Source organism: Lepeophtheirus salmonis, chromosome 3 (genome assembly GCF_016086655.4).
Source record: "Lepeophtheirus salmonis chromosome 3, UVic_Lsal_1.4, whole genome shotgun sequence".
In the NCBI taxonomy this organism is placed as follows: domain Eukaryota; kingdom Metazoa; phylum Arthropoda; class Copepoda; order Siphonostomatoida; family Caligidae; genus Lepeophtheirus; species Lepeophtheirus salmonis.
This window is the reverse complement of record NC_052133.2, coordinates 41,026,924-41,048,875: the sequence shown is the minus strand read 5'-3', so window position 1 is coordinate 41,048,875 and position 21,952 is coordinate 41,026,924. Positions and strand designations below refer to the sequence as shown.

Below are 21,952 nucleotides of genomic sequence, written 5' to 3'. Positions count from 1 at the left end.
ATCCAACACTAGTTGCAATATTTGACGAGTTGCATTCAAAGACTATTGCCTGGTATAACCTTTAAATTAATAAAAAACAATAGTAAATATATGTAAGTATGTTGTGTTACAATTTGGCGAGTCTAAATTAAACCAGCTTGGAGTAATTGAGGCAAACACAATGTGTTGCAATTGGCCCCGGTCTACTCTACTACAGAATCATATTTTTTTTTTTTAAACCACTGTGAGCAGTTCTTATCCCTCTTCATAATTAGTCTACCTTGAAGGGATTATCATCGTCTTTTTTATTATTAGTATAAGGAAGATTTAGGAGGAAAAATATTATTGTAATTTAATGATCTCCTTCTCTTCGCAAGTGATAAACATATTTTTGAGTAAAAATTGTTTCTTGAGGCGAAGAAGAACATTGACCTCTCTCCTCGGCTGCTATTCCGTCTATAAGAGGAGAACAAAAGAAAAAAGATTAAATACATATATACAAGAGTCCTCTAACGTTAGAAACCTGTAATATTTGAGGCATACTATTATTATTAACCTGTTGCTCTTATAATAAATATACGAATCCGCGCGACACCTACCGAGAAACCATTATCCCTTTGCGCCCTCTATTAATATAATTATTCTCCATTAAGATACACAATGGTTAGAGCATTTATATGTATAATACTATAAAACTACATATTTATTCATAACGATATTTTGCGAATACTTTATCAAAAAGATGATTCCTCACTGTAAGGAATATCATTTTCCATTTAAACTTCATTTTTGGTAACTTTTTTGTAATTGACATTAAAAAAATACAAAATATAATTAATGGTTTAACACTTTATTTCAAAAACTTGAGTATTACATTTCCAAAATGTTATTTTTGTGGAAGATATATTAATTGTAGCACGTGACTTCACTTAAATTGTACAAAATCCTTCGATTTTTCTAAAATTTAAATTTCACGACATACTTTTTGAAATAAAGAAAGATATTTTCCTATTTGTTATTTTTATTAATTTTCATAAGTTGACTCGTGCATGATTTAAAGAAGCTGACTATGAAGTATTATGAACTCAAAAAGGTTATGACATAAGATTTGAATTTTTATATTCATTTATATCAATCAAGGCTCATAATCAGTCATAAGATTATCAATTAATTGTAGTTATAATAATAAATAACTATTCTCTAAGAAAAATACAAAAAGCTAGCTACTTAATGTTTGACAATCGAGATTCATAGTAGATAGAAAAGCTAATCGTATTTTAAGAAAGAAAAAATAAACCAAAACTTTTTTCAGGTTGAGATTCTGTGAATTAGCCTTGTTTCACTCCAGACATTGGTAGAACTCATTGCAATTGGCTTATATGGAGAAGTGGTTGTAAATATTTTTAAATTATTAAATTTAAGAATAAAGCCCTATTATTGATTCTTGTGTATCATCATCTTTTGTTTGTAATGAATACTTAGAGCTTATACAATAGCTGCTAAGATATTATTGACTAAAACTATATTTTAGATTATGTTTATTTTAATAAAAATATATTTTGAATTTAACTTATTTTTGGTCTTTTAAAGAATTATTTTTGATTTTGTATTTCGCTAATAATTTATACTCAACATATTTCAATCGATATTTATCATAACCCCGAATACAATTTCTCTCGATCGATCGTTTTATTAAACAAATTATGCTACCTCAAACAACGCTCATAATATGTTCTCCTTTACAATCAATAACAGCTTCGAACAAATTAACAGTTTTGACGGTGAAGGCCGTATCCAAGTAGTACAACACTGTCATGATGGCAGCTCAAGGCGAATCCAAATTTGGATGAGAGTGATGGCGTATTTTTTTCTCCAGGACACCCCAAACTGCAAAGTCCATGGAGTTGAGGTCAGGTCTGGAGGCTGGACAGAATTCGGCCATATTCTTGCTGTATCAGTTTTAGTTCTTCTTGGTTGTATGAGCCTGTAATTGATGTTGTAGGTAGTCCGGATGGAGATACCAACGATCTATGAATCCTGACGCTGGAGACAGCCCTAGCGCTGCACTTTTTGTTGCTACTCCAACATTTATACACTTTGAGGTATGGAATAAAAAAAAAGTTATTTATTTGTATTTTAGCTGTCGTTTGGTTGCGTAATGAAACCTTGTAATTAAAAATAACGGTAACAAAATCGTAATTAAATGCAACTGCAAGTTTGGGTACCCCCTCTGTATATATTAGCTAAATCAATCGTATGCATATTTCAATGAATCACGTTTTTTAAAGAAATTGTTATTTATTTAGATAAAAGTTAATCCTCTTTTTATGTTATGGCCTTATTTGATAAAAGGGAGGAATTTTCATTTTTCTTCTATGACCTTTTTTATACAATTTCTTGAAAAAGTATATAAATATTTCCCCTAATTTCGCGCCCATATAACTTTTTCCGACCTATAAAATATTATTCCTGGTTGAGAGGGGTAACATAACCCGATTACTCTCCTGTTACTGAAAAAAAGGACGGTTGACCACCTTAATTATGGTTAACAAAGCCAAAACTAATAGGTAATAACTGATTTGTCTCACTAAATAAGAATAGGATATTCTAATTACATGAAACTGTATGTTGTTTTAAATGTGTTTTTTATTGGCTGTTACAATATTGTCCATACGTAATAATTATTATTATTACAGGTAGCTCTAGCAATTATAATTATTATTTAGAGCCGCAACTTTGTTTATTAACAAATGATCACGCAATCTACTCTCTCTTATTTGTAATTTGATGACTTGTTAATTTATCAGCGCTTTGTAGATGTTATAACTTACAATTTGTAGGTCTGAAAAGGCCTTATTTAATTTTTACATCTGTCATTTTACTTACCAACTAGTATAAATTGATATTATCCTTTCATGTTGGCCTATTCAAATGATTTATTATTATTTATTTATGAATGATAAAACTTTAGGGATTTGAACTTTATAATGTGCCCCATAATGGATATTATAAATGAGTAATTATTATCAAAAATAGTCAAAAAATTACACCATTTATATTATATGGACTATCTAAAGCAGCAAGTCACTACCTTTCTGTTACTGTGACCCACTAAATTCATTTACTAAGTTGCTCTGACCCAAAGGAAACAAAATTAATTGAGTAATCTTCTTCACTTTATTTTCGGAACTAAATATTACTAGATATATATATAATTTTAATCCAAAATATCTGAAAATTTATAGGCACAATGTTTTTTTATTTACAAAATTTCCTTGCAAATGACAAATTGTGGTTATTCAATTCCTACTTTAACTTTGAAAGTAAATCCTTAATTTAAAAATTCCTCAAGATATTTTATTTTCTTAATACTTGTCTCTCAATTTATCATGAGCAATCTCAAATCTTTACAAAATAAAAATAATTAAATTAACTATAATAATAAGATAGTATTGATATTAGCACGCTTTTACAACACAAGGACATTTGGTATCCTACAAAAACTTGTTTGAAGGCCTTAGGTGACCCCGTGAAATTGTCAGGGTACCCTAGTTGGGGTCGCAACCCAAAGGTTTGGAACTATTGATCTAAAGCAATGGTTCTTAAGCTGGGTTCGATGGAACCTCAGGGGTTCTGTGAGTCAGTTTCAAGGAGGTAAAGTCACACATCCAACTCTTTATCATTTGTGTTGACAAACTCTGCTTCACAAATTAGGAAAGGTTTGATGAATGATCATATGAAACTGCTTGGTTTCAATGTCTACAACTTTATGTTTTTTTATGAGAATCCTTTGCAATCAAAGCAACTTAAGGAAGCAATTGAAAGGGAGATATTCGATCAGTTTATAGAACTTCAGGTAGTGTCAGGAACTTCGTAGTTCAAAATAGGTAAACTGAAAATTTTCAAGATAGGCTTCCTGAAGAGAAGAAACTAAAAACTAATTATTTTCGGTTAAGGAAAGAAAAAGTGTCATTAAGAGACATTCAAAGATGTTTGGGTCTGTTGGAAAGCTTGAGATAGAGTGAACACAATTTTATTATAGGGATATTCAATATCTTTTAAGATTCGATAATTATAATTCGATGAAGTCATAAATTTTTACAAAAGAAGCAAAGATCCAGCTGCCAGAATGGTCAAGAATTCCATAAGACTGATCTAATGAATATTCAATTATTGCATTATCCTCGTCACAGGTTCGACTGTTCATTCTTCATTTAAAAATATTCATTTATTATTTGGATTGCAACTGGTACACGACATAGAGAAACAATATCTTTTTAGTCAAGTACAAATTTACATAACGGAAGTTAATTAAAATATATCTATCTACATGGTAATGCAGAAAGGCATGAAGAAGAGTGGAAGGAACGCAGTCATAGTAGTAGGCAATGATAGCAAATAAGTGAGATCACTCCTCAAGAGTAGGTACACATCTGGCTACCATTTGTCTGTATAATCATAATTCCATGCAAACAAAGACGCTAAAGAAGAACTGTTGAACACGTCAAGCATCAACTCTGTGTTCCCAAATATATTTTTGAGGGGTCAGATCCTTTTATTTTTCTTCGTTTTTTCGTACTGAGAAGAGTAAATAATATGAGTCTGTATATGTATTATATATATATAATTTATGGTTGAAAACGTCACATTATTTTATTTTTCTGAACATTTATTTAAAAATACACATACTATATACAAACACTTAAAAGTTCTCACAGTATATAATTGACCATATGGTAACTATGATGAGGGGGAATTATGTGGATATACTGTCTATTTAGAATGTCTTATTTGTAGGGCCACCACCAACACTGTATGTACTTACATACAGATATATATCAGATAATATTTTACTTGACATGGGAAATATGATTGAGCGATCTCTATATATAAAATTTGACTAATATAAATTATAAGTCCTCCTCCCTGACTCGTCGTTATCCCACTAACTAATTTGGTTCCGTCTAAAAAAGCCTAAAAAGACTGTAGTCCTATCTTAATATAATACATCAGTTCTAGAAACAGTCTTTATGGTCTTTTACGGTAACTACAGCAGTTGAAATGAAATAACTACTAACGACATCCTTTCAGTTGTTGAATTTTTATTGTAACCTCTTTCAAAAAGAAAGGTACCTGAAGTTTGAAGTATTAAAACTTATTATTATACGTTTTAGCTATCATTTATATATATATATATTCCTAGCTAGAAGTGAAGAAAATAAAAAGATAGTTAGGAATGAAGGATCGAATAATCGGTCCTTAGAATCGTTGAATGGTAGAAAGGGAGGGGGACACTGATTAGGAAATCAGTCGTAGGACCGCCGATTAAACTCTACCACAAAAATACATATTGTACTTTTTTCAGCAATTGATTTTCCTATGGCTGATTAAACCCACCTGCAATTCCTAGCAGTATTACTATACTCCAATAAGGACTTCATTACCAGAGGTGAATTGGGCTTGAGTACATGTTTTGAAGACTTGATCTCACAATCAAAGACTCACAAATCTACTCGGACTCGAAAGTAATTTCAATTTCTTCACTGGATATAAATTTCTCCTCTCTAAAATATATTTTACTTTCTGAGGACTAGAAATGGTCTCGATGAAAATTTAAGGATTTGGCAATGTGAGTAAAAACTTGACTTGGATTTGTAGCATAAATTTTTTTTCCCGCGCCTGGACTCATAACTCATTGGAGTATAAAGTTGGGAATATATTTCAAATTTTCCGAATTGTTAGAATTTTTCCGGGATATATTATGACATAACTGCATAATGCTTTTTTTTTGTATGTGAAATATATATATAAACGTAGCTCTTAGTAGCTAAACATCGCCTAGAGTGTTTAGCATTTTCAGAGGCAGAACACAGGTGTGCTGTTGTGATGTTTTTGGATGTTAGTAATGCTGAAGTCTCAAAGATGACAGGGATCAACAGGAGGTCTGGCAACATGACTCTTTCAGCTGCCACACATCTAAAACGACTCAAAATTGGCTCCAGGATCACTGCTATGACTGAGTATACAATAATATTAGGCCTCCTAGGTCCTCTCACCTGAATACAATGAAATATTTAGTCTGGAATTACCTTCAGTCAAAGTTCAAGAGAGGTCTTCACACCACCAAGAAGTCCCTGATCGGTTCTATTGTTCTGGAATGCAATAATTTAGATCGGGCTCTAGTTTTCGGGGGTAGCAAAAGGTTCAGGACCTGAATCGAAGCCGTTATTGAATCCAACGTCAATGATTATATCTGCTGCTCAGTTTTTCTTTTTATAAATCTTAAAATATGATCATTTTATGTTAATTTAAAGTAGATAGATCAAACACACCGGATTTCGTTGTTGTGTATATATGTAATATCCATAGATACGGTAATATGTCTCTATGATTATATCGAAATAATTAATATTATCAACAGTGAGCAATAAAAAAAATACAGAAGGCAATCGAGCAAATATTTCCTTTCCCTTTTGTCAATCGGGGTTGTGAATGCGTATTAGTGCGTACAAAGCCCAGAATATCAGTTATATCACTTGAAATAATAGCCTTCATATCCCAATCATCTGAGCTCCTCCCAAAAAATCAAATTGAGAAAGTGATTGTTTGTTCCCGAATAAGAAGCAATTGCGTGTTAGTACTAGTTAATAATATAATAAATTAACTGTTGTTATTACGAGTATATCATTTGTTCCACATGACTGTAGTGAAATGCCTTTCCTAGAATGATCATATGTAATGCACAATTGACTTAATCCTCGTTTCATCACCATACTTTAAATATATGTAAGTACATAATTCCTAATATACATACAGGGGTGTCTAAATACTGTACAATGAGTAATTGTATTTAACTTTTTTCTTTTTATAATTAGAAGCCTAAAATTTTGAAAAGATACTAGTGGATATGATATCAATACAAGTTGAAAAAAATATATATATTAAAAATGATATATTTTTCCAGAAATTACAGTAGACACATGAGAATGATCAACATCTTATTGAAAGGTCATCCTTTAAGTGAGAATTGGCCCATACCTAAATACCTTTCTCAAAGAGGGTATTCAATGCTTTTAATTTTGACCTCCGAGGGCACCAAGATAAGTAGCCTCTCACTGGATCGGCTTATGAAACCCTATAACATCACTGACAGTAGATACTACAGAGTGTATCAGATTTTTTTTTCTGGATAAAACCATACATTTTGTGAGTGGAATATTGCACATGCAAGAGACCTCGGGGTCTCACATCTCCAAAGAGCTATAAAAAAGTGGGTGGAAAGAGCCTTTAGAAAGTGGAGAGGCCACTTTTGACACCAGCAATGAAAGAACCCCATCTCTTCCGTCGTAAGACTCTTTTGAATGAGTCTTTTGTGTTATTTTTAACTATACGTACACCCTTGATGCCAACCCTTCGACCACATTGGGTAAATATCGAGGGGAAGGCCTCCAGTGTTCGTCATCCAAACACCGAGGCCCTCAAAGCCACCATCAGCCAGCACTAGGACGGCATGACATAGGATTACATCTGCAGCCAGTCCCAAGCCTTCTGCCGCCGCCTGGATACCATGATTGTCGCTAAGGGTGGCTACATTGTTGCAGGCAGCTAATTACATTAATAATTTTGTCGTTATGAATGATACAAATGAATACATATCTTGACACAAGTTGAATCATCAGCACTGTATGAATATAAAAATACATGTAATAATAGATAAATCATGCAAGTTTATCTATCTCACATCATGGGCTGAAGTGTGTTTATATAAAAACATACTATTAATTTAACAACTGCGAGAATCACTAAGGAGTAATGGGTTAGATTTTTTAAGCAACAAGTACAAAGATAAATTGAAATAAGGGGTGCTAAATTAAGAGGAATCTCTTTCAAATAAGAATAAAAATCAAATATAATTAGTGTTGTTTCGATTCGACACAACACTAATAAATGGTCATTGATTTGATTTTCCAATTTAAAAAAACCCTGTGTCATCTTCATAGTTGTATTGAGTTGTCCTAATGGTTTTATCCACTAAGCCAATTATGTTTTGCGTGATTTTCGTGGCACTATCCTTTCTAGGCAATTTTCTGATGAATCAGAATTATTATGAGGTTCTTCTGATCACTGAGGAGACAATAAAAAAATATTAGGACACTAAGCAAAAAAGATTCGACGTAATAGTTCATGAAAAGTAGGTAAGTAATGCATAAATGCACTGAAAGTTACTCCTGTAAAAAATATGACCTGTTGGTATGTAAAAATAAAAGAAACCAGAAATGAACGTGGTAATCCAGGCAATTAGAATTTTTTTGGGAAGAAAGTGACTTAGCTATCATGACGTTACATTAAAGCAGCTGCATGCGGCCGTGAGAGGAAGGAAATATACACAAATCCCACACCAAATATAGCATAAATTACAACGATGTCGACATTCAATTATCGAGTCCAACAAGGACTTACACCCATAATTCCTGAGCCAATCCTCCATGTTACACTTCGTCTTTGATGGTCACACGCACTCGGTTATTACTTTATACTAACATTTTCCCTTCTCAAGGATGGAATAATAATGACAACGGCTTTGGAAAATAAAAAAATCATGCTCAGATTAGCCACTAGAATAAGCCGCTCCCGCTTTTTAGGACATGCTTTATACACCCTAAAACTTTTATTGAAAAAAATGTAAGTACATTATATAAAATACAAATAATCAATGTGACTTTAGATGAGACATAGTAACAATGAGCGCGTTTAAACGCTCATCGTTTCATATTAAAAGAGAGGAAAAAAAAGAGTTGTAAATGCTCAACATTTTTTAGCGTGTGAGTTTTTGCTGTTGTTGCCAATCTGAGCTTTTTTTTTTAACCTTTGCTAACAAAGTTGAACAGAGGTAATGTTTTTTTCTTTGTTAGTCAGCAGGATTAAAAGTTACAGCTTTAGATACCTATGGGCACTCTGTAGAGCGCAAAACCTCCCCATAAAATCAAATAGAGTTATGTATCTAAATTTTAGATACACAACTCAATTTGATTTTAGGTGGAGATTTTGCCCTCTGCGACATGTACATTCCAGTCCAAAGCTGTTACCATTATTATTTCATTCTTAAGGAGATAATATAGAAGTATAAAGTGAAACTACGAGTGAGTGTGCTCATGAAAAACGTAGAATAAACCCGAGGATTTCTTGAGGAGTACTTTTCTATACAATTAAAGCAAATATATTGTATTATAGAAAAGTGTGTCAGTTCCTTACTGCCTAATTACTTCGGGTAATGCCAAGTACATGTTCTTATTTATCGATTCGACTCGACTCAAATAGACGCATCACTAATCACTCATCATGGGATAAAGTGTGCTTATATAAGAACATACTATATTGTATATGTAATATAACAAGGGAGATAATCACTTAACTAAGGGGTTACCCTCCCCTCACAGCCACCAGTACAAAGATTGAAGTAAGGGGTGGGGGGGGGTGCTAAATTAAGAGGAACCCTTCCAAATATGAAAAACATAATCAAATCCAATCATGGATGAAGGAGGGTGTTCACTGTTCAGTCAGTGTTAATTGAAAAAAATTAATTCTGAGGGACAGAACGGATATAGAGAGAAGGCCGAAGGGGAGCTCCTCTATAAGACGATCTATGTATGTGTTATTTATTAAGTATATTTAAGATCTATATATATGTATATAGTGTGTCAACACAAAAAAAATCTTTAACAAAAATCATGAAAAGGAGAAATGTTCAATTTATTTATTTTAATTTATAAATATAAACATTTCCCTATACTCGTATTTCAGATACAGGAGCGTATGTAGGGAGTGGGCTGGAGGGTTGTAGCCCCGCCTCCTTGCCAAAAAAAAAAAAAAAGAAATTTTTGCCCTTTACTTGATTTTTTTAAAGTCCTTCGTTCAATTATGCAGCAAAGCAAAAATTTAATATTTGAAATTTTATTCCAAAAATTTTATTTTTATAAATAGCTATGAATTTTAGAATTTATTTTCTCCAAAAAAATTAATATTTGAAATTTTTTTCGAAAATATTTAATTTTTTGTGAATAGCTGTAGATTCTTGAAATTTTTTCAAAAAATTTAATATTTAAAATTTAATTTTTGTAATTTTTTCCACTAAATTTTAATTTTTTGATTTAAAAAAATAATAATTTTATGGGAATAGCTGAGGATTTTTGACATTTTCTTCAAAAAATTAATTTTCTAAGCCACTGCCCTCCCCAATATAATCCTGTGTACTTTCCCGAGTTATATAAACAAGATACATAAAATATGAACTTTTTAACGTACCTTATCATTATTTTCTGAATACAGACTGAGATAACGTTTGAAATTTCATTTCTAACGAGCTAACAAAACGGATTTTAAGCAGGCAATCATATTAAGTGATATCTTCCCCTTCAAACAGAAACTGATCATGAAATTCAATAGAAATTAGATGGTCAGCCCTGCGGGCCACTCAAACGAAAAGGGTTTTATAAAGTTAGAAGATAATTAGTTAAGGAATATACATAAATATAATCCAGATTCATATTTTTGGATAAAAATCCGCCTAGCCTGCTTTTGTGTTGATAGGTCACATATGACATAAATCAGTTATTAGGCCACAGATTTGACTTATATGGCCTACAAATGACCCTCCTAGTGATGTGATATTCAGGACTAAATGAAGCTTGACGCTCCATATTCCAACTCTCCTCATTACACATTTTTTACAACTTACTTAATGGATATATATTTTTTGTGGAAGGGAGAACGAAACAAAATAATAATAATTAGTATTATTACATTCTTTTTTTCGTTAAATCTTGACCTTAATACAGCTCAAATTTCAAAAAAACACATTTGTGGATGTCATAGAAATGCGAGAGTTTGGACTTTTGGGAGTTTGATAATTAATAGTTTAAAAATATCTACATATAGATACTCCTTGTCAGTAGTTCTCAATGTGAGTTCCATATTGAGAGCCAGACGCGCAGAGATGGGAGACAAGCCAATGGAAAAAGACAAAACTCAGCCATGAAATAAGTGAATAACGACAGTTGCATTGTTATAAGCGGCAAGAAAATAATAAATATGAACTTAAAAAAAGAAGATATGATATTTCGCAGGGATGTATCGGTCCCAAACTAAATCTAAAGGATGCGTCCAAATCGGACGCAACAACAGTCCCATATAAATTGACTTGACCAAATGACGTCATCATCAAGCAATCTCAGCCATCAAGGATCAAATGTTTATGAGAAAATAATTAATATTTTAATTAGGCCTTTATTATTAATAATAATGACAAACTATTCAGACTAAAGATGTTTGAGATTTTATTGAAAGAAATCAATGGGGGCATGATCAAAATAATACAACCATCAATATCTACAAAATGGCACAAAATTACGAAGTTGTTGTAACAAATTTATAATAATAGAAAAAAAGTTCTTATGTTTGTTTGACTGTCTGAGAAGGGCTCATTTTTAAGAACGAGCGTATTTAGCAATAGCTCAGCGCATCATATTTTAAGAAAATGTGACTGTAGATTAGGTTTAACAACACCCACCATGTGAAGCTATATCAAGGGATCTTTTTAAAAAGAAAAGAAGAGTACATATATTTAGGGCTGTAAATCCTTAGCATTTTTTAGTTAGTTACATAGTTTTGCTGTTGTTGTTGGTAACCTTTCTATTTATTTTTGGAAGTTGTTGAAGAACGAAGAGTAACAATAAGGATTTCTTGGCGAGTTATCTTTTATATTAATACAAAAATTGTCTTTAATAACTCCTAGCAATGCCGGGTACTATCACTAACTAGTAAAAAAAAGTAAAAAATTATCAGAATCCAAAGTTTCCGAGAAAGTTGAGAGTAACCAATAGAAGTTCTACGTATTGGAAATATAAAAAGGTTAAAAAAATAAAATAATCCCATAGCTTACTCATTTGGCTAGATCTTAGTTTTATTTGTTAAATGTTATTAGTTTTAAAATCTCCAAATGAATATACCAGAGTGGGCCCCATGCTATAAGGCAAGTTGTGAAAACGAAGACAAAGACTAAATGACGACCCTAGCCAAATAGTGGACACTCAAGGCGAGGAAGGTAGGATTGAGTAGTTCTCAATTCTGATTGGCTTAAAATTAGAAGCTGCTACATGTTCCTCCAGGCACGCAGACAGTTTGAACTGGGCGTTGAATAAGGGAGACTACGTCACAACAATAACACGATATTATAGGTTGGTGGTAGGGACATAGTCTTCCTTGTTTTTGGATTGAATTGTTTATTTTTTCCTTAACCGCTCTTCCCCTAGAGTCTAAGACTATAAAATCAATATTTTATCTAGCTATAGTTGTCTATTGAAGGGGGCATTTTTGGCCTCCATGTTTGCATTTGCTACACATAATTTATGCACTTTATTATAACTTGTGTTCGCAATTTCCAACCCCACCCCTTCCCTATCTGGGTTCTTACTCTAAAGGGTAGCCTTTGCGTTATCTGTGGTATATCAGCAACGAGGGAAAAAGTTTTCTCATAGGCAAGAAAATCTCCTTAAGTAGCTAACAATCTCATTTTCCCACATAGTTTTAAAGCTTTGAGTGGATCTATCATGACGTTCATGATAATTAGACACGCAACCTATCTTTTTCCAAAGTAATACAAGACCATAATTACAAATCCTTTCGTTTCATCACTCTCTCTTTAACTCACTAGATGAAAACAGCACAAAGAACATGCTCAGCGAGGCATGGAGATACATATGTACACCTACCTACCTATGTTGAAGCTATATATGTATGTAGGTACATAAATGAAAAAAAAGTCTTACTGTGAATAGTGTTGGATCGGTCTAAAGAAACTATCCAGACTGAAGTCCTCTAAGTTCATTCCTCATTAACTTTGTCAGTACTAGGACCGATCTGTATCAGCCTTTTAGTAATAGATCATTTCATCTGTGGACTTTTCATTAATAGCTACGATCATAAATCATCATTTATAACAAATTAACAATAGGATTTTGAATTAATTTCGTGTGTATCTAGTCATACACATAGTACTCTAGTATTAGATGATTTAGCTATAATATATTCTTTTATGAAGTCCTATCTAGGACTGTAGTACCGACGAATTGCTCTTCTAAGACTGTGGGATGGGAGGAAAGACCAGGGCTGCGGAGTGGGTACATAAAATGCCCAACTCCGACTCAAGTATTTTGAATGTCACCCACTTCGACTCCAACACATAATTTCTTAATAATATATTTTATAGCCTATATAAGTACTATTGAGTCATTTGAATCTAGAGACTATTAATATAGCTATAGGCAGTCACTGGAATGTTATACGTACTCTTTAATCTGATGAAAAATTGACTATTCACAAGAATAAGTAATAAACTTGCATGGCTAGGGGGTATGCCCTACCCTGCATAATAATTTAAATGAAACTTAATGAAGTACAATTATAAATGAGTTAACTTTCAAGTTTCATAAATTAAAATTACTTAATACCTACAATTTATAACCATTTAGAAAAAAAACTTTATATACAATTATACAAAGTTATAATGATTTTTGTACTCGGAGTCGGTACAATTTTTCCAACTTCTTACTCCGAATCCGCAGTCCTGGAAAAAAACTGATTAGGAATTCAGTTATAGGACCAATATTGTCTCGGATTCGGGTTGGTTCTGATCTTTATACCTAAATATTCTATTAAATTTCAGGTACGCAAACTTTCAGAATCCCAAATGAGATGGATACTTGTCTCGAATTTTATCAGCATTGCTCCCTAAGTTCAGGCCTTAGTAAAATAGGATCCGGATTTAAAGTACATTTTTACGGATATTTGATACCCAAACAATAAATAACCCAATGCTATTACTATAAGAAAATAATTATTAGACATTAAACACTTTATTGTATCTCGCAATCTCTCCTCCGATAAGGAATAAGGCCCAAAATCAGTTGGTGGTTAGCCAATTCTTCTAACTATAAAATTATGGTTCAAAGTTAATAACTGTTTACAACTTAATAAGAACTAATTTGAATTCAAGTTATCAATATTAAGAACACTGGTTAGAGAAAAAGTAACCCCGACAGCTGACAATCTGTTAATTTTTGTGTTAGTGATGTAATGTCCGAGTACCCGAAGCCTGTTCGGGTTTCAGATCTTTTAGGATTATATAAGTTTGCTTATATCACACCCGTGTACTTCGAATCCGGTTCTAAACCCGGTCCTATCTCTAGGACCGATCCCACACTAACATTAACTGTGAGTACCGAATAGTGCAGAAAATTACTAATGTACTATTGGGAACATTTCTTGTTTTCTTCCATTATTCATTGCATGAAAATGACCCTGCAGCAGGTAAAGGAGAAGTGCTACATCAAACCACCCAAAGGACTCATAAGACTTAATTACTCATCAGAGAATATTCTTTTCTCTATATACTTCTATACCTTTGTACATAATATATCGGGTGGAAACTAATACTGAACACACTCATACACTTGAAAATTATTCTGAGGTTGTCTGTTTGTTACTGATTTAAAAAAAATCCTTTGCTACATAGAAAATGTCAGCAAATATTTATTATTTTTTAATTAAGCTAAGATTTGTATCAGCAGAGTGGAACACAAGACTCTAGGTCACATGATTCATTCGTGCAGGTCACACTACAACTGAGTTTTCAAAGCTAATTGGAGTAGACTGTTGATAATATACAAATAAGTAGGGGATGTGAGCATTGCAAAGAAAGTAAGGATCACCTAATCACTTTTGAATAAAAATATCAATTACTAAGAGATGAAGTCAAAGTGGCCACACTATAAGCCAGATGCTAATCCTCTTAATGATTCCCTCTTATTGTAGTTGAGTAAAATACATGTAGAGAACGTGGGGAGTCAATAAAGGCAGCTGTTCACCAGCCATTGATTGAAATGGATATCGACAACATCCGTAAATTATGTGTCTTTTTTCGTAAGAGGATTACTGTCACACTATTGACAGCCGATGGTGACAGAATTGCATAGAGGAATCATTGACAGTTTGGAAGATAGAAAAATAATATTTTATAAAACACTTAAGAATCATATTTGTAAGGTAAGGTTTCTCATTTCGAGGAGAAAATATTTTTAAATATCGGGATCCCGTTGGTAAATAATAAATACTCTGAAATTTAAGTACTGTCAAAATCCAGATATAATATAATTACGTTTATAGTAAACGTTTCTCAGATACTAAATTTTTACTACAAAAAATACTTCGCATAGAAGAAACATGAAGGAAAAAATCAGCAGAAAGTCAACTTATATCCCTCCCCTACCCCTCTTTTTTTTTTTTTTGGTATTAACTTCATAGGAATTCATGAGAACGAATAATTCCCATGAGGATTTTTCCTTTTTAATAGGTACAAATCGTATGATGGCTACAACATTTTCTTACTATAGGTATATTTTTAAATACATTTCACATTGCTTTTCAATCAATACGTGTATACATTTCATGAGTGCCCCCAAAAACACATGCACTGAAACGTAAGGTAAAAATCCTCGATGTTCTGTCGAAAAAAACAGGATCTCATCAAACACGGGTTGCCTCGAAATGGGGATTTTCAAAAATTACTTATTTACATATAGGTAAGCAGTGTTGTGTCAGTTCTTATTGATTTGGCCCAGTCCAGTCTTAAGTCCGGTCCTTCGGACTGTCAGTACTAGAACTGATGTAAAAAGAAATAATAAAGTTGAGTGACAGGTCATAGGGATACAAACATTATGGTTTGTTTGTAATGAAAAAAAGAGTGCGAGGAGAATGCAGGAGCGAGAGATGTGATACTACTGAATTAAGTCACTTGTTCCTATCAGCTAATTAATTACTGGTATAAAGAGGAAGCTAGATTTAAAATAGCATTTGTGCCGGGAAAATATCGTAATCCTATTTAAATTCATATATATATTTATTTTATTATGCATTTTTAAATCAATTTACACCAAAGATGGGCAAGAATTCTTCTTTTAGATGTTAACACACCCACAAACGATTAAATAATGAAAAAAAAAAAAAAAAAAAGTGAACGCAACAAACGTTTTCCTTTTCTAATTTAAATTTTTTCATTACAAACTACTCAATTCGAACTAATAGTACATGGATTGTTTTTTTAAGGCACACAGATCCTTTTGAATTCTGTAATCCGATCCTACCAATATTGTTTATGTAATAAATAAATTCTGGTAGGTGTAAAACCCTAAGAAATCCCGGGGAAACAGGGTTTTGAGAAAGAAATCTTAATGGAAACTATGTAAATGTTTAGTTTACACACGGTAAGTGTGCCGAGGCGTCCGTAAGATTATATATATATTTTTGAAAAAAATCAAGAAATTAAGATTTGTCGGAAAAAAAGTTCAAAAAACCACAGTTATTCACAAAAAGATTTATTGCAATTTAATAAAAAAACAAACAAATATTAAATTTTCTAATAATTAGCAAAACTCCTTTATTCGGAGGGCTAAAACACCTCCAACGCCTATGGTGTATGGAGAGAATGAATAATAATTCAACATAGAAACTCTACTCTAGGTGGTATAGGAATTATTTTACGAGGAATTGAAAGGCAGCAGCACCTGGAGAAGGGTGTAACCACGACGACCACCACCACCTCCTCTCCTCAAACTCCCTCAAGTATAACCTTTGGTCCCCCCCCCCATCAAAACTTTTAATGCATGACGTTTCACACATCAAAATGTGTGTCTCTTCTTCAGCATTACAAACATATATTCCCATTAATACAAATATCGTATGTATACTATAAACAAATAATATTAAGTAATCTGTAGTTGTCTTGTATTTATATAAATGATAAATATATGTATTGTAAATTGTATAATAATTGAGTCAATTGTGACATGTGGTGTGTCAACATGAAAACAATTGTGAACAAATATCAAGAAAAAAGAACATCCTTTTTTTTTACTTCATATACATACAATATAGACATATATGCTGGGTTGTCTGCAGCGGCTGGGCGGGCTGTAGTCCTCCCCCCCAAAAAAAAAAGAAGGAATTTTACTTTTACGGGATTTTTTTCTCCTAAAAATTTAATTTTTGTCAATAGCTATGGATTTTGAAAAATTAAATTTCTAAAAAATTTAATTTTTCAAAAATTTAACAATTTGAATTTTTTTTCAAAAATGTTATATTTAAAATTTTTATACAAAAATTTAATTTTCCGCAAAAAAAAATTTCAAAAAAATGTATTTCAGAAATTTACTTCGTAAAATTATTTAACAAAAAAATTAATCATCTGTTTATAGCTATGGATTTTTGATCTTTTTTTCCACAAAATTTTATATTTCATTTTTTTGTCTTTCCTTAAATGTAATATTTGTTTTTTTTTCAAAAATTTGTAATTATTTGGTAATTGCTATCGACTTTTGAATTTTTTTTTTGTAATTAATTTTTTTCCCCCTAAAAATTCCAAATAACTAAGTATTTTTTTATTTATTCGGATTTTTTGCGTTAAAAATTTTGTGTCCAAAAGAGGAAGAAAGCTGCTTTATCCGAGAGTCGGTTAAGAATGTGAATATATTATTACTAATTAGGGAAAAGAAAGACAATTTTTAAATGACAAATTTTCAATAATCCTTTTTAAAATATGATTTTTTGACTGATAAATTTGTTACCGTGCAAAAAGTGTTAGGTAATGTCAGGGCGTCCTGCAGGGGGTGGACTATATGGACTGTAGTCCACTGAAATCAATGAATTTTTGTCTTTATCACCCCAAAAATTATCGGTAAGGCAAAAATTACAAGTTTCATATCTATAATAGTATGAGTATTCAAGCGAGTAACGAGTATAGCTCGGTAATTTCTCGAGTGTGTTTTTTTCCCCCGAAAATACTCGATCAGCAAAATTACTCAATTTCAAAAACCCTCCAACCTGCGTACGTACTTGTTACATAGCCCTTTCTGACACGGCGTTTACATCATTTTTTGATGTCAGGTGTTGATGTTTCTTGGTCCTTTTTTCTTATCGGTGTTCTAAGCGTTGATTGGTTGAATGCGAATAGTATCTTGTTAAGGCTTTGTGAACAATTCCCAACCATTATTGAAGAACAATTTCATCGTTGAGAATTATAATTGGCTAACTTCTACGAACTGATTTTGAGGCTTTCCCACAATTTATTTTCTATAGAAAGGTTGTAAGATGCAATAAAGGTAACGAGGATGAGCCGACATACAATTCTTCACCAAACATATTTATTGATCTGCTGTTGATTTGTCTATCCCGCTCCCCTACTTATTTGTGTTTTAAAATAAGGGAGTTTCACTGTGATCCACAGTTTCTGTGAGTAGAGTCACAGAATTCTAAACACATGAAACAATCCTGCAAACAGCTTAGCTTGTTTTTTTCCTTTCTTGAAGGAATGAACTAAAAAAATGACATTGATTTTAAAAAGAAATTACCTTTAAGCTATTATATTTTCTGTTTAAGTTGCATTATAATCAAAATTAATTATTGTCAAGGAACAATAATCAAATCCCTACCCCAACAGAAATACTCAACTACCTGGAGCAATAGTCCATTTAGACAAGCACCAATGACATATACATTGAACAATTGTATTGCATGGAAAAATGAGAATAAAACAACTTAGGGCATAGGCTCCTACTATAACACTTAGAAGGTCCGGATTCGAATTTCAGCCTTGGTCTTTATTGGATGAATAACACTTACAGTTGTTTCCATAAAAGCAATCATATAGGTCGAACACCAATAACTTTATATAAACAAATTTGCGACCTTTAAGTGTGACTTGCTGACCTGCTTTTGAAGGATTCATTGAAGCAACTTATAAATAGAAATGGAAGATAATTAATTAATTATTTTTAGAAAATAGTTATTATTTACTTTATTAGTATATTGAAGTAATATATTGCATGATTTATAGTTGAGTTTATAACTTTAAATTTAGCACAAACTTGTACATAGTTTTAATTAGACAACATCAAGATCGTCTTCTACTATTTTCATCGTAACACATTGGATAATTAATTAATTTGTGTAAAGTAAATAAAAGTATAAAATCCAGACTCATTTTTGATGATCAAAATCATCTTTGATTGCTTATGTGCTGATGAGCCACATATGTATGTAGTAGGTAACTTGCCCTATATCAGTGATCCTCTACCTCTTTATTCAATATGATCTACCAAATAGTTAATGTATTATTTATGCAATCTCTCACAGAGCCCTTGAAGATGCACTGTTGAGGAAAAGGGCTCCGAGGAGCTCAGGTTAGGAACCTGTGCCTTATGCTATACCTAAATGGAAAATAGTCCAATAGTTCGGGGAAATGGACGAACTACCAATTAATTTTGAGTCTTTTCTCTTTTGTGAAGGCGGAAAGGTTGAGAGAGAAAGTTAATACAGATCCCATTATGTTACATGTATGACATGTAGAATGGAGATCCCATTATCATCCTCATAATATACATATGTATAATACTAATTTAGAAGAAAGAGGAAGACGAAGCGAAGAGACGCAAGGAAGGCATTGACGAGGAGAGAGAATCATCATTATAAAAACTTGAAGAAGAAGCAGAAGATCTTTAAAGAGGAAATCCGGCAATTGGATTGAGTCAACCTGTATGAGAGAATTGTTCAAACTTGAAAACTTTCTCTCTCTTTCTCTTCCATTTTCCCGCCATTAAAGCAGAGTATTATCATGTAATTTTTTAATTGCTACTAGGCATTAGCGTTTTATGCAAAAAGCACAGCACAGCTCTTGGTCCCTTTGTATAAATTGCAAGGATTTGAAAAACTTTTATAATAGATATATATTCATAAAAAATATAATTTATCTAATTCGTTCAGGACAAATACTCAATTACCGCTCCCGAACAAAAACTATCATAACATCGTCAACTAAAAATATAATACTTGATGTCCATAGATAAAATAAATTAATATAGAAGTAAGATACACAAAAGTCTTGAGTAATGATAAGGGTTTCTTATTACGACAGATCTGTTTATGTAGACTAAGTATAAGAATATTAAAGTAACTCCCTATTTTTAGTTGACAGTATTATGTTAGGTAATTGAGTATTAGGCTAAAACCAGTGCTTCCAAAACTTTTCATTACGGCAGAGCCTCATATCATTTTTGTATATCTGCAGGCAAATAATGTTGTAATTATTAAATCTCTCGTAGAGCCCTTCATCATGCAATACGGAGCACAAAGCTTCGAGAAGCCCCCTGGGGACCACTAATCTTGACATATAATCAGAGTTCACTAGCTTATGGCTAGTAGAAAACCAGTCTGAGTTGTACAGGATGGCCTGTATCTAGCCAATTTGAGCACGTAATGCCGTACATTAAATAACCCATATACATATGGCAATTTTGAGTTCAAACCATATGTATTACCTTGTGCCAACGTCTCCTACGTCTAATTGACATTGAAACAAATATGTATTATGGGTGATTTATAAGTTAATTACATTTTTAAAAACAAATCGCAGTTATAGAGAATTCAAATACTATTCAGATGAATATGAAGCAAAAAGATCAACTTATCTACTTGGAAATAAAGAATTTAAAGCATATGCTAGTTTGAAGAAAGACTTCTTTTTAGTTATACTTTTTATTAAGTATAAATAGTTTTTCACAGAAAATCTATTACTTTCATTTTGTACTTCCAAAACTTACCTTATTTAAAACAAAAAGTAACTTTATTCCTGTTCTAGTCTATAAATGAACCAATATTTGTCTTATTTAAGGCTAGTAATTTTTCACAGAGATAGTATTTTCTTTGGACTAGCCCTGTTGGGCTTTTAAGGACCGTTGAGCCCTGCATATAATATGTACAAGTTGTAACTTGTATTAGCAGATTGTACAAGTTACCATTTCTACATCTCATTAGGTTTTATTTCTTTTACATCATCAGTCATTTAAATATTGATTGATGCTCTCATTTCATTTTGATCTGTTAAAATCACACATGTATTATGTATTGAGAAGTAATATAACTCTGGGTATTTGAGCTTTATAATGCACCAAAGACTACGTTCTATCAATCGGTAAGTTTTATTCAAATAGTTACACCATTAATATATGGACCATTCAAGGGATATTCCATGATTGCATTATTATCTTCATCCTTTGTAATTATTCCCTTCATTTGCAGACTATAAATTGTACACAACATATATTTTATATTTGTACTCGTAGTCTCGAGTACAAATAGAGTACACAACAAGTTGTTGTTATTATTGCGTTTGCTGTTATTTTTATGATTCCTGCACCTGACAAAAACGAAGAAAATAATATAATAATCAATTCCCACGCTTACCTTTTTCCTCTAAGGGTGTTGCACCCGGCAAATGTATGGAGAGGAGTAGGGCAATTAATAGAGGCAGGGACATCACTGGTTTTCTCCTCCTTAAAGTAATGTCACTAATGAGCATGTCAAGTGCTATATAGGCCTCATATGCGAAATAGAACCCACGGAGAAAGATCCCCAATCAGTCACTAGAGGGCATTCAAAATATCCGTCGTCTTATATTTTATTTATGTAAATTTGTGGAAGAAAACACACTTTACTCAACACTCACAGAAAATGCAACAGGGCACCACCACTTGCACACTAAAAACACACACACGAACTACTATGAACAATTCGCGCTGCAAAATGTACTGAGAATTAACAGTAACAAGTACTTTTATTATTATGGACGTTGTAGTAGAAGTCGAGGGTACGAAACGAACAACTATAATGATATTAAAATTATTATTCTGTTAATACGTACCGGAAACGAGGGAGTGCGCTTGCGTTAGTCGTCTGTATATTAATAATATTTTTATTATTGTTAGACGATGGGAGTACTCCTCCTCTACGTACTTGGAGTTGGAGGGGGGGGGGTCATTCTTCCTCATACGCCACCTACCACCAGGATCATGGTGAGGATCCTAAAAAT

The 21,952-nt window shown here is 32.4% G+C and overlaps 1 protein-coding gene across 1 annotated transcript in view; it reads right to left on the bottom strand.

The window, feature by feature from the left end:
- Positions 1-21,673, bottom strand: part of Egfr (epidermal growth factor receptor) — a 52,927-nt gene extending 31,254 nt beyond the window's left edge. The window contains exon 1 of the mRNA XM_040709298.2: positions 21,328-21,673. Coding sequence (XP_040565232.1) covers positions 21,328-21,442 — 115 coding nt within the window. The 5' untranslated portion in view covers positions 21,443-21,673. The remainder of the gene's footprint in view (positions 1-21,327) is intronic.
- Positions 21,674-21,952: the final 279 nt, after the last annotated feature.